A 14,350-nucleotide genomic window follows, 5' to 3' on the forward strand; every position below is an offset into this window, starting at 1 on the left:
CCGCTGGGAGGTGGTGGGACCTCTGCCGGAAAATCCTCCAGCTATGGTATGGACCTCGCCGAGAACCGGCGTCTCGTGTGCTTGTTCTTCCACTAGTGGCGGCAAAGTGGCGGTCGTTGGGGGCTCCGCGACATAATCCTTCAAAAACCCGGTTCTCACCAGCTCATCCAGCTGGTATCCCAACGAAAGGCAGTTATCAATGTGGTGACCGAAAGCCTCGTGGAACTCGCACCAAGAGTCTTTCCGAGGCCCCAACACCTTATCGGACTTCGCTGGTCGCCTCAATCTCTCAGCTATATTGGGCACGGCGATCAGGTCCTTCAATTCCACCACAAAATTATATCTCGCCGGCCTCGTTCTTTCTCTGGCCGGGCGATCGCCCCCTGTTGAACCCCGGGGCTGGGGCTTTCTGGCCTCGTAGGGGCGTCTCCCCTCGGGCTTCTTCCTTCCCGTCGTGGTTTCATTGACCCTGGCGGGTTGAGCTCGTGTCGGTCCCTTCGGGCGTGAGGGTACGACGCTGGTGCGCTTCACGCACACCTCTCCCTCAGAAGCGATATGCTCTACCGCACGACGTCGCAGTTCTGCAAAAGTCCTAGGGCGGTTGCGAATGATGGATTCTCCGAAAGGACCGGGGCATACGCCTTTCACGAACGCATATACAATCATAGGTTCCTCAGTCGTACCAACCTTGACCACCTGAGCCCCGAAGCGGTTGATGTATTCCTTGAGGGTCTCCCCTTGATATTGTTTCACATCAAACAAATCATAGGAGACCGGCGGCGGGGCTTTGTTTGCTAGGTATTGCTCCCTGAACAATCGTGACAGTTGTCGGAAAGATGTGATATGACCATCCGGGAGGCTGATGAACCAGTCCCTAGCCATCCCAGTCAAGGTGCTCATAAAGAGCTTGCACTTAGCAGCGTCAGAACCGCCTACCAGGACCATCTGTGTGTGAAATGCAGCGAGGTGCGTCTCGGGGTCCTCCATCCCGGTGAAGATCACCTTGGGCCCCGCGAACGTGTTCGGGATCACTGCGTCCAGAATCTCCTACGAGAAGGGAGTGGAAAACTCCCTTGGCGGGGAGTGGTTCTCCATCCCGTCATGCTCATGTTGCCCCCGATTATTTCTCAGACCCCGGCGCAACTCCTCGTTTACGCGGTGGAGCTCTTCATTCCTCTCATGCGAGGCTTCGAGATCTGCCTACATGCGTTCCTGTTCCATCTTCGACTCCGCCATATCCTCCTGCAGCCCCCGCATTATCTCCAGGACCTGTTGCATGGATAGTTCTGCTGGGGCTGCGCGTGCTGCACTTCGTCTGGTGGGGGCCATCGTCACGGTTTCTTCCAACTTCCTCAAACGTTACTGTAACTTGGTAGATCTTTTTGAACTTGTGATGGGACTGATGTTTTATATCGGCCCCACGGTGGGCGCCAAATGTTCCGTCTGGTTGACTGGGACGTCTTCGTGCGCGACCTCAACCGTCAGCTAGGGACTCCTTCCCACTGGTTACCTGTGGATTCCTGCAAAAAGAGGACAAAAGGGCGCCCTAGCGGCCGTTTGCACTCCGACGCTCAAGTCAGCCAGCAAGAAACACCAAAACTGTGCACCTCCGTATCTGAGCACCACGTATGGCACTCTGAAGGTGGTAAAAAAGGAAACTGTGTCTAGTGTATATTTTCCCTTATAGCAAAAATCTTTCCCTAGTCCCTTGTGCATAACCTCAAGGATCGAGCAAGCAACTAGAGAGTTTCTGGGAAATTTGCCAAAAGTTCCAACCCCGTTTCCAACATTCTCAGCGCTATTTAAACTGCCCAAGCATTTAAAGCGCCTTAAAGCGCTTTTAATCATAAACCGTAACGCACTTAATTAACGCGTCTAATTAGAAAACGTAGCGCATTTAAGACGTTGAAACGCTTGGGAGCCTTTATAGTACCTTAAACGCTCAAAACAGAAAATATATTGAATGACTTTAATTACCTGGTACCTGACTAAATGGTGTTTCTATTCTGACCTGGCTGTCGTACACGTGGAGGGCCTCACAGCGCCGTTACCCCATCTGGGGACGTTTCTACGTGTGAGTCCTCCTGCTTGGGAGTGCTACTGCGCAAGGGGTGACTTTTTGGGTGCCAACTCATGCTCCCAATCATCTAGTCACTCACTTTGAGGGCGTATCTGCCTTTCCCTCGTACCCTGCACCTAACTGCCCTGGTCGTGACCCCCCCCTCGAGTCGTATCTGCCCCAAAGGCGTCTCTAAGGCGGTAGGGGTACTTCACGAGTCAGGCTGCCCTTCATTGGTGCTATCACTATGGCCTTGAAGCCACCCTTTCCTTCTCTTTATCACTGCCCCGGATCATCGGGATCTGAGGCCTTCCCACGGCGTCGCTCCCTCCATGGTCTTTCCTACCCATGGGTATCGGGGAACCACACTGTGATTGCCTTGCTTTAGTAATGTTTGATCTGGCGACGCCGTGGTTGGCCGACGCCTTCATCTAGGCGACGCCTCTTCTTGACGACGCTGGCACTTGGCGTCTCTTTACCTAGGCAACGCCTTGTGTTGACTTTGACCCCTGGTGTTGACTTTGACCTTGACTTAGTCAACGCCCGGATACGGGACGGTACAAATAGTTTCTGTTAAAACAACTTCAAGAGGGCACTCTTTTTTCCCTAAGGAGGGTTTTTAATGAGGCCACCAAATAAAGAAGAGTTTTTCAAAGTTTAAAGCTTCTAAGTTTGCATGCTTATTGTTTCGAAAGTTTTAGAAAACATACCTTATCACTTGTACGTGATCTAGGGCAACAGCGAAGTTATATTGATGCTTCATGAGTTAAAAGTTTTAAAGTCCCCGTCGTTTTTCGACGATCGGTGGCAGTAGTTAAAAGTTTAGAGACCTCATCGTCTTTCGGCAATAGGAGGTATCAGTAGTGTAAAAAGCCCTCAGCGCTCTCGTGCATTTTGAGGAAAAAGAAGAAGTCCTCCTCGCCCTTGAGCGAGTGCAGGCGAGAAAGAGAAGAAGTTCTCCTCGCCTTTGAGCGAGTGAAGGCAAGAACAGATTGAAAGGCTTCTTTGCATAAGCAGATCGAGGCAAGATTAAAAGTCCTCAGTGCATCCACGGGGGAGGAGATGTACACCCTGGGCAAGTTGAGGCACCAGAGAAAGTCCTTCTCACCTCAGAGTGAGTTCAGGCAAGATGAAACTGGAAAGTCAGGGGTGTTCGTGACCTTAAACGGCGGGAAAGGAAGGTCGATGGAAAACGCCTTCTCCCCTTTAAATGAAACATCAATATTGACCCAGTAAGACCAGATAAAGCTTCCACGCTTGCGGGCGGTGTGAAGATAGATAAAATCCTTCTCGTCTTGAATGAGTTCAGGTACGGCGTGAAGGGTGGCAGAAGATAAAGGATAACTGAGGTAGGTTCGAAGAGAACACCTCGCTATCCAGATCATTGTTCTAAAACTCAGGGAGGTAGAGAAGGATCCGAAAGGCGCCTTTACCCCAGATGAGGGAACAATGATCAAGTTATACAAAGAAGAAAGGTAACATCGCCAGAACCCTATGGCGTGAAGGTTGAGACAGCGAAGGGGTTGTACGGCGAGTGCCAGACTAGAAGAGTTCCAGGCAATGACGGAAGTAAGGGGCACTTCACTTGGCAGATCAGGTAAACTGTATTTTAATACTAGTTTGAGTTAAAACCTGCTGCCTAGTAAGTGATTTTATGTTAAGGTTTGTTACCTTAAGTTCACAAGTTTTATTGAATGCCATTGCCGAAGAGTTGATAGGTTCTCAAATTTACTTTGAGTTAACAGCTCGCTAAGTTTGTTATGAGGTTAGCAATTTACTCGAGTTAGAAGCGGTATGTGAAGGGTTAAGTTCAAGTATTGTTGAGTTCATGCAGTTGAGTAAGTTTCGCCAGTTATGTTAGTTAAACCAGTTGATTGCGCAGCAGATAAATTAGAAGATTATATATATATATATATGCATATATGTGCACATGAGCATCGAACAGTTCGAACAAAATGAAAATTATTACAGAACAAGGTAAAGCATAAGAGTTTTCAAGGAGATAAGTCAATCGGGGGCACGATCTTGCCGTCCACCACCTTGTTGTACACTGAGAACTCAGAAAGATCGAGGTCCGGATATTTGCAAGCAAACTGCTCCAAAGCAGCGCCAAAGCCGGAAGTTAGAACCTGGGCAGCCTCAAGCTGAAGCTCGTCGATCTTCGTCTTGAACCCACTGTTCTCTTCACGAACCTGGGTGACTTCAAGCTCGAGCTCCTCGGCCTTCTCCTTAAGCCCGCTGTTCTCCTTGCGAACTCGAGCAAGCTCAGCAGCAGTTTCACTAAGTTCCTGGGAGGCCTTATCCCGATCTTGCTCAACCTTTCACTAAGTTCTTGTCGCTTATATGTGATTTAAGGCGAGTGTACCGCCTTGGTAGTCGGAAGTGATGACGTGGCATCGAGCTACAGTATAGGCGTGTTGACGAGACGCCAGGTTGGCAGAAGGGAAGGAAGTCGGGGGACTCGTGTAGTCGCCAGTTATTAAGTTGGCGTGCTCCGATCTCCAGCATACCAGAACCGCGATCACCGGGTTAAAGATGAAGTCGCCAGATGTAAACTCAGGTGACCAAGTGATTGGAGATCGCCGGAGCAAGCACATCGCCGAAGATGAAGGTGGTGCAGATTATGAAGGCGGCCGGCGAGACCACAGGAAGGTGTACGAAGGCACCCTAACTCGCCAGTTCTAGTAGAGATCGCGCTCCCAAGTTAGCTATGCACTGGGCAGCACCATGCATAAGTAACTTAGCCAAAGGAGAGTCAGAAGCAACGCCCAAGTCAAGGAGGCTCCAGATGATGGCACGTGTACGACTGGATGCGAGCCACGTGTCCAGGTGCATAACTGCCAGGAGAGAGAAAGTGACCAGGTATAAAAGGGTTTCCCAACGAACTTCTGAGGTACGCACGTTCAGATTGTATTCTTTACGCTTGCGAGTTCTTGAGCATACTGTGAGAGAGAACATTGCACGGTTCCTTGAGAGTTCTTGAGTGTTTGCTCTTAAAGTATTTGGTGGTTCAATCACTGACTTGGGCGTTGGAGTGCGATCGGCCGCAGCGGCGCCGCTCTGTTCTTTTGCAGGTTCTTGAGGTGGATCGTGACGAAGGACGGAGGTTGAAGCGGTGCACAAGTCGATCCAAGTTTGACGAGGCAAGTTCCAACGTTCTGGTCAACAGGCAGGATCATCAGGCGCCCACCGTGAGGCCGTGTAAAACCTGTTCCCATCCACAGCGTGAGTTCTTGGTGGTTTTCGTAGTTTTCTGCGTGGTTGTGTGCTGGTGCAACCGTTGTTCGCGGTTCATTTGAGATTTGTTCGGTGATTTCGCGTTTTCCACCGTTCGTTTGGATTGTTTTTCGGTGAAGTGAAGTTTTCTGCTGTTTGCGCGAGATTTGTCCGGTGAAGTTTGAGTTCTTTGGCTCGTTTCGTTATCCGTGGGAGAAGCGGTGGTTTCTGGTGGAGTTGCAGGTTTCTGTGGAGGTTCGCTGTGTTCTTGAGTTTTCTTGCAGAGTTTCGCGCAGTTTGGACCGGCTGATCGCTGAGTCGATCGTCGCTGAAGGAAGTGCTGTTCATTACTCTCTGTGATTTGCTGAGTTTTCATGAGAAAAATGAGAAGCAACCGTTCAAGTCCAGTTGCGCCCGTTGCTGCTGAAGGCGCTGCCGCCATGACCATGGTGCAGATGGTAGAGATTATGCGCTCGTTGCAGGCAACTGTGGAAGCCTCGCGCATAGAACAAGCGAGGATGCATGAGGACCTGGCCGCCTCTCGGGCCAGGAATGATGAGCTTAGCAAAGTGACTGAAGAGCTGCGTCAAGCTCTTCAGGAGCAGCAAGGGCGTCCTATTGCTGAAGAGGTCGCGCCATCAACGCCGCCTCGTGTTTTTCCTATGCCTTTCGCTCAGGCGATTACTGACACGCCTATTCCTGCGAGTGTGGTACCTGTTAAGGCTGTTTTCACCGGCGTGGAGGATCCTGAAGCTCATCTCACCACGTTCCATACGCAGATGATGCTGTCAGAAAGATCAGACGCCGTATACTGCAAGATGTTCGTGAGCACACTCCAGGGAACGGCATTGGAATGGTTCGTGAGCCTGCCTAACGGTCACATAACCAACTTCCAACAGTTTTCAAAGATTTTCGTCGAGCAGTACATCGTGAATAAGGCACCGCCCAGGGTGTCTTATGATTTGTTTGATATAAGGCAATATCAGGGAGAGTCCCTCAGGGACTACTTGAATCGCTTTGGGGCGCAGATGGTCAGATCGCCGGCTAAAGATGAAGAAATGCTGGTCTATGCATTTAAGAAGGGCGTGCTGCCGGGACCATTCTGCGAGGCACTGATCAGGGCTCATCCTGCCACGTTTGCTGAGGTTAGGCGACTTGCGGTGGCCCACATTGCCGACGAGAGCGAAGTCGCCGAGAAGAGGGGAAGCGTGGCTCCCGCTAGGCCACGCGCCCAGACCAGGATCCAGCCACAGAGGGTTCTGGAGACAGCGGCGGCCAGAAGGGATCAGAGGACTCGCCATCCTTATGATCCAAGGAAGAACAAGGGCAGGGGCCAAGGTCGCCAGCAACCTGCACGCCGGGAATACAATCGCCCGCCTAAGCACAAGTTTGTCATGGGATTGGCAGACCTGATCGCCATTCCCAACATATCCGCTAGGTTGAAAGCGCCAGAGAAGGTGGGCGACAAGGTGCTGGGACCAAAGCCAGACGCCTGGTGTGAGTTTCACCAGGGCTTTGGCCATACAGTGGATTCGTGCTTGGCTTTAGGATACCAGCTCGACGATCTGGTTAAGAGCGGGTTCCTAAATGACTATTTGCTGGATAGAAGGACGGGGGGCGCGTCGAGCTCCCAACCAGCAGGTGGAGAAGCTCAGCAGCACGAGCTGCCTACGCACGGGGAAATCCACACCATTGAAGGGGGTTTCTCAGGGGGTGGATGCACCGCATCACAGAGGAAGAGGTACGCGAGGTCTGTGATGACGGTGGATATGTTTGAAGACCACTCGCCGGATGTGGATATTACATTCAGCAAGCAGGATCTTCGGGACGTTGTGCCTCATGACATAGATCCCATAGTAATCTCATTGATCACAGCAGGAAGAAAGGTCCACAGGGTGCTAGTGGACCAAGGAAGCTCGGCAGACGTGATGTTCTGGCCGACTTTCACGCAGTTAGAGCTGCCCCTTGACCAGTTGAGGCCCTATGGAGGGTGTTTGTATGGTTTCGCTGGTGACTAGGTGGAGGTCAGGGGGTACATAGAATTGAGGACTACGTTTACAGATGAGGCGGGTTCGAGAACGGAGAAAATCAAATACCTTGTTGTAAACGCCCCTTCAGCATACAACATCCTGTTGGGAAGACCTACGCTCAACAGGATAGGCGCTGATCCTGCCGGCAACTCGAACGGGGAGGAATCGCTTTGTAGCACTCTCTACCCTGTCTACGCGACTGCGTCTTCTGTAGAACCACCCTCAGGACCTTCTCTTGCTGTTCCAAACGTGACCTGCAAAACACACAGACGGCGCCTCTAGCGGCCGTTTGCACTCCGACGATCATGTTAGTCCAACAGAACCACCAGAAACTGGAAACTAGTAATGCGTGTGTGAGAAAAACTTGCACTCTGTTTTTCGTCTCTCTTCCCTTTCACCCTCCCCTGATTCTCTCTTTTATCTTTCTTTTTCTGCTTCTGGGCATAACAGAATTCTGTTATGCTTTTTTGGGATGTGTCAGAACCCTGTTATGCTTTTCAGAGAAAGCGTACCTTCAGAATCAGCAGTGGGGAGCGTGAGAGTCTGCGCATGTTTGCGCGTCTCTGCGCTTGGCTGCGCCTGTCTGTACCTTCAGTGGTACGGAGTGCTCTTTTGTCTGGACCGCACCCCTCTCAGATGATGACACGTGGAGGCCTGCAACTCACATCTAACCACACACGTGTCACTCACTGGAAGGGCTCTAGCGCTTCTCCTTGTGTGCCTAAGTTACGCCCTTGCGGAGTAACTTAGGATGTTTCTCTTATCTGGGCAAGTCGCATACTCCTAGGAAAACGTCGGGTGCGGCTGGTCTAGGCACACTCACCAAACGTTGCTCTCTGCGTAGGCGACTTACCCTTCACGATGCCACGCACGTAATGGGTTGAGGGAATCACCAATCACTGATTGGCTTACTAATTCCCTCAGGCCACTCTCGTGCATGATTCCCTGAGGTGTGCTCATGCGAGGTCCATGCGTAACGCTCTCGCTGGGAACCTCAGTCCCAGTTTAACTGCGTGTAACACGAGACCCCGATGACAATACACCCGATGACTAATCAGTGTTTATTTGCTTATCGCGCTCTGCCTCCAGGCGCGAGTCTGGGAACTGGTCTGCTGGTGGCCACTTGGCTTCTGACCACCGATCACCATTCTGGGTGATCTGTCCCCCGACCTCTCTGCCGCCTGATCTGTCGGTGGTAACTTGGTTACTGACCACCGATCACCTCTCTTGGCGATCGTCCCCCCGACCTCTCTGCCACCCGGTCCACGTGTCACCCTTCGAGTGGTCCACGTGGTTCTCTGCTGCTGACGTCATCGACTACCGATGACCGATCGGATCAGGCGCTATACCGTCGACCCGGCACATGAAGGTGAAGTTGCCATCTATGCAGGGGGTGGTGATCACCATCAAATCCGATCAGAAAGAAGCGAAGAAGTGCTATGAGAATAGACTGAAAAACAAAAGATCGGTGAGTTACGTAACAACCACCCCGCCTCCCGGTGTGCAGCCCAGGCCGACGGTGATAAAGGAGACCGCCGGAAGAGACGTGGAGATGGTGGATGCTGAGCTGGGGGAGGGGAACGCTGGTCTGGAGGAAGAAGAGGCAAGGAATCGCCTTGAGGAAGCGAGAGAACTGGGAATCACCAGGGCGGTGATCGCCAGAGAGACTAGACCAAAACCAGTCGAGCAGTGGCTCGAGAGAGAGATCGGGGGAAAGATCTTCAAGCTGGGAAGATCTTTGGAGGTGGAGCTCCAGGACCAGATTGCTAAGGTGATAGAACGGCATCTGGATGCCTTTGCATGGTCCGCTTCGGACATGCCCGGGATCGATCCCGACTTCTTGTGCCATCATCTGGCGATGGACAACTTGGTGAGACCAGTGCGACAAAGAAGAAGAAAGTTCAACGAAGAGAGGAGGCAGGCGATTAGGGATGAAACACAGAAACTCCTCGCTGCAGGCCACATCAGGGAAGTTCAGTACCCTGAATGGCTGGCAAATGTCGTGCTGGTGAAGAAGAGTAATGGGAAATGGCGCATGTGCGTCGATTTCACTGATCTAAACAAGGCTTGCCCAAAGGATTCATATCCTTTACCAAGCATAGACGCCCTGGTGGATAGTGCTACAGGGTGTAAGTTGTTGAGCTTCCTGGATGCCTTCTCGGGGTATAATCAGATCAAGATGCATCCCATGGATGAATAGAAGACTGCCTTCATGACCGAGAGATCGTGCTACTGCTACAAGGTGATGCCATTTGGGCTGAAGAACGCGGGGGCCACGTACCAGAGGTTGATGGATCGAGTACTTGCACCGATGTTGGGAAGGAACGTGCAAGCGTACGTCGATGACATGGTCGTGACCTCGCCAGAAAAAAAGCAAACACGTTGCAGACTTGGAGGAATTGTTCACCACGATCGCCAAGTTCAAGTTGAAGCTGAATCCAGAGAAATGCATCTTTGGCGTGGAGGCTGGAAAGTTTTTGGGTTTCCTCTTGACTGAAAGAGGCATAGAGGCCAACCCGGATAAGTGTGCCGCCATCTTGGCGATGAGGAGCCCAGCTACCGTGAAGGAAGTACAACAACTAACAGGTCGGATGGCCGCCCTGTCTCGCTTCGTGTCAGCTAGCGGAGAGAAGGGACATCCCTACTTCCAGTGCTTAAGGCGCAATAATAAGTTTGCCTGGACGAAGGAGTGTGAGGAAGCCTTCGTCAAGCTCAAGGAGTATTTGGCGAGCTCGCCGGTTCTGTGCAAACCGCTGGTGGGAACCCCTCTCAGGTTGTATTTTGCTGTAACTGAGAGGACGGTAAGTGCGGTGCTCGCCCAGGACCAAGATCAGGCTCAAAAGCCTATTTATTTTGTTAGTAAGGTGTTGCAGGGCCCAGAAACGAGATATCAGGCCCTGGAGAAGGCTGCACTGGCGGTAGTGTTTCGGCGAGGAGGTTGCGCCACTATTTTCATAGCTTCACGATACTGGTGATGACTGACTTGCCCATCCAGAAGGTGCTGAAGAAGCCCGACGTTGCTGGGAGGATGGTGAAGTGGGCGGTGGAACTGTCGGAGTTTGACATTAAGTATGAGCCCCGAGGCCCGATTAAGGGGCAAATCTTTGCAGATTTCGTGGTCGAGCTCTCATCTGAGGCGACACGAGTTGAAGGGGACGATTTCCGTTGGGTACTCTCGGTGGATGGATCGTCGAACCAGCAGGGTAGCAATGCTGGAGTCATCTTGGAGGGACCCAACGGCGTGCTGATCGAACAATCTTTGAGGTTTGCCTTCAAAGCCAACAACAATCAAGCAGAATATGAGGCGCTGATCGCCGGGATCTTGCTGGCAAAAGAGATGGGAGCGAGGGTGTTGATGGCTAAGAGTGACTCGCTGCTAGTCACGGGGCAAGTAACAGGCGAGTTCCAGGCCAAAGATCCACAAATGGCGGCTTACCTGGAGTATGTGCAGGAATTGAAGAGTTCCTTTGCCTCCTTTGAAGTGGTGCATGTGCCCAGAGAGCAGAATGCCCGAGCTGACTTGCTAGCCAAGCTCGCCAGTTCAGGCAAAGGGGGGTAGGCAGAGGACGGTGATTCAAGAAACTCTGAAGACGCCGAGAGCATTTGTGGCAGATCACCTAGTTCTTCAGATAAGCAGGTCGATGGAAAAAGCGGCAAGAAGTCACAGGTCTTTGACGCAAGAAACGTTGAGATCGCCGAGAATTAGAGCGTGTCGGGGAGAGAGGGTGAACATGACGCAGGTCTGCGCTACCCACGAGCCAGACACCTGGATAACACAGTACAAGCGGTGCCTGGCAGATGGCCTTCTCCCGCTGGACCCGACAGAGGCTAGAAAGGTAAAGAAAAATTCTAGCAAGTACACATTGATTGATGGCGATCTATACAGGTTTGGGTTCACTCACCCACTCCTGGAATGTGTGCATGGCGAGAAATGCACGAGAATTATGGCAGAGCTCCACGAAGGGATATGCGGAAGCCACGTCGGGGGTCGAGCTCTTGCCGCAAGGACTCTCCGTGCAGGTTACTACTGGCCAACGATGAGGGAAGATTGCAAGAGATATGCACAGTGTTGCAAACAGTGCCAACAGCACGCCGATTGGCACAAGGCGCCTCCCGAGGAGTTGAAATCGATTTACATCCCTTGGCCGTTCCATACTTGGGGAATCGACATCCTGGGACCGTTCCCGCTGGCGATCAGGCAGATGAAGTACTTGGTGGTGGCGATTGAGTATTTCACCAAGTGGATCGAAGCAGAACCAGTGGCCCAGATCACCGCGCACAAGATCGAAGGTTTCGTGTGGAAGAACATTGTGTGCCGGTTTGGGGTGCCCAAGCGCCTGGTGTCGGACAATGGGACTCAGTTTGCAAGTCACCTGTTGAAGAAGCTGTGTGAAGGGGTGGGAATTCAACAAGTGTTTGCATCCGTCGAGCACCCTCAGACAAATGGCCAAGTAGAAGCTAATCGGGTGTTGCTAAGAGGTTTGAAGAGAAGGTTAGAGAAAGCCAAAGGAAGCTGGGCTGAGGAGGTACCCCGTATAGTCTGGGCGTACCACACCACCGAGCAGTCAGGAACCCATGAGACCCCGTTCAGCTTGGTCTATGGATGTGACGCAATGATTCCAGTGGAGATCCAGGAGAGCTCGCCGAGATTCCAGAACTTCGTAGAGGAAGACTCGAACGAGGAGAGAAGGTTGAACCTGGATCTACTGGATGAAGTCAGGGAAGAAGCGAGGTTAAAAGCTGAGGCGGTGAAGAGAAGGATTGAACAAAGATATAACTCGAAGGTGATGCCGACACAGTTCAGAGAAGGCAACCTGGTGATGAGGAAAGCCCACCAGTACGAGATGGAGAATAAGCTGTCGCCCAAGTGGACGGGACCGTTCAGAATAACCGAGGCGCTCGGGAACGGCGCCTACCGCTTAGAGACATTGGAAGGAGGGGGGATTCCTCGCACTTGGAACGCCACGCACCTCAAGTTGTATTACAGTTAAGAAGCTTTGTAAGTAAAGACAAACACGAAATTATATTACAATGTCTCTGTTAAAACAGTTTGAAGGGGGCACTCTTTTTTCCCCAAGGAGGGTTTTTAACGAGGCCACCCAATAAAGAAGAGTTTTCGAAGCTCAAAGTTGTTTTAGATTGCATGATTGTTGTTTTCAGAAAGTTTTGAAGAAAGACCTTGTCACTTATATGTGATTTAAGGCAAGTAAAGATATATTGCATGCTTTCTAAAAGGTTTTAAGTCCTCATCGTCTTTCGGCGATCGGAGGCACCAGTTAAAGTTTAAGTCCTCATCGTCTTTCGGCGATCGGAGGCGCCAGTTAAAAGACCTCAACGCCCACGCGCGTTCTGAAGCGAGATAAAGACCTCCTCGCCGTCGAGCGAGTGCAGGCGAGGAAGAGTGAAAAGTCCTCGGTGTTTCTGGGGGCGAGAAGATGTAACCCCTGGGGCAATGTAGAGGCACCAGTGAAAAGTCCTCAGTGTTTCTAGGGGCGAGAAGATGTAACCCCTGGGGCAATGTAGAGGCACCAGCAAAAAGTCCTCAGTGTTTCCGAGGGTAGAGGAGATGTAACCCCCGGGGCAACGTAGAGGCAAGTTAAAGACCTTCTCGCCTATGAGCGAGTTCAGGCGAGTTAAAGACCTTCTCGCTGATGAGCGAGTTCAGGCAAGATAAAATCCTTCTCGTCTCGAACGAGTTCAGGTATGGTGTAAAGGGTGGAAGAAGTTTGGAGGATGGCTAAGGTAGGTTCGAAGAGAACGCCTAGCCACCCGGTCTCTTGTTCTGAAGCTCAAGGAGGTGGAGAAGGATCCGAAAGGCGCCTCTACCCCCAGATGAAGGAACAATGGCCAAGTTGTGAAGCCAGAAAGAAGGTGATATCGCCAAGAGTCTTTGGCGACCAGGAAAAGATCAAACAGTGGCGAGAAAGTTAAAGACCCGTTTTGATGAAGCAGATCGGGTAAAGCAATGTCTTAAGCCATTAGTTGAGTTAAAGTTCGTTGTTTGAAGAGTGATTTTACGCTAAGGTTCATTGCCTTGAGATTACAAGTTGTTAAAGTGGTTGTTATTCGAAATCGAAGTGGTTCGAAGCAGTTAAGTATAAGATCGTGCCTACGAAATCGCTAAGTTAATTTCTTGAAGCAAATCGCGCAAGGAAAGTTAAAACAGCCAAAGAAGTTGCAAGAGGAAATACAAAGATTTTGTCATTAAAGTAAACGTCAGTTCAAGGCACGTGTACAGGAAAATATAAAGTTTATTACAATTGTATGCAAGGAGAAAACATAAAGGTAGTGGATGGAGGAAATTGATCAGTCTGCAGCAGGGACAACCTTCCCATCCACCATCTCGTTGTTAAGGGACACCATGCTAAGATCCAGATCGGGGAACAAGCAGGCAAACTGTTCCCGTGCGGCCTCGAATCCAGCAGCAAGAATTTGGGCAGAACTCAGATTAAGTTCTTCAATCTGTTTCTTGAGTTCTTCAGCTTGTTTCTTCAGCCCCTCGTTCTGCTGCTCTAGCTCCTCAGCTTGCTTCTTGAGTTTTGCGATGGTTTCCTGAGCTTGAAGAAGGTCTTCAGCAACCTTCTTGGATTCTGCCTGCACCTGGCCCAGTTCAGCAGCAATCTTCCCCTTTTCTTGGTTGGCTTCAGCAAGCTTAGCCATGGTGTCGTCCCTCTCCTTCTCCACCTGGCCCAGGAAGACCTCCCGATCGGCTGACCTTTGTTCCAGTTTTTTCACCTTGGCGGCGTCAGTTTTTATCAAGGCCTCCAGGTCAGCCACATTGACGCGATAAGGCACCAGCTTGCTCTCTAGCTCGATCTTCTCTTGAGCCAAGAGCTGTACCTTATGGCGGAGATCGGTGGCCTCCTTGCGCGCCACCCGGAGCTCGGTGCTCATTGCATCTTCTACTCGGGAGTGTTCAATCTCCGCGAGTGTCAGATTGAAGGATAACTTCTCCGCCTCAACCCTTATAGTGCTATTCTCAGTTCGAAGGGTGAAGAGGTCATCCTGGAGCTTCCTGGTGGAGCTCTCCACAGCTCTAGATATA

The 14,350-nt window shown here is 51.2% G+C and overlaps 1 protein-coding gene across 1 annotated transcript; it reads right to left on the bottom strand.

The window, feature by feature from the left end:
* Positions 1-4,053: 4,053 nt before the first annotated feature.
* Positions 4,054-13,965, bottom strand: LOC137824826 (uncharacterized). The gene is made up of 2 exons (XM_068630503.1): positions 13,749-13,965; positions 4,054-4,367 (listed from the first exon to the last, which is right to left on the bottom strand). Exons 1-2 carry the CDS (start codon positions 13,963-13,965, stop codon positions 4,054-4,056), a joined length of 531 nt encoding a protein of 176 aa, XP_068486604.1.
* Between the last annotated feature and the right edge of the window lie 385 nt (positions 13,966-14,350).

Source organism: Phaseolus vulgaris, chromosome 8 (genome assembly GCF_000499845.2).
Source record: "Phaseolus vulgaris cultivar G19833 chromosome 8, P. vulgaris v2.0, whole genome shotgun sequence".
Taxonomy (NCBI): Eukaryota; Viridiplantae; Streptophyta; class Magnoliopsida; order Fabales; family Fabaceae; genus Phaseolus; species Phaseolus vulgaris.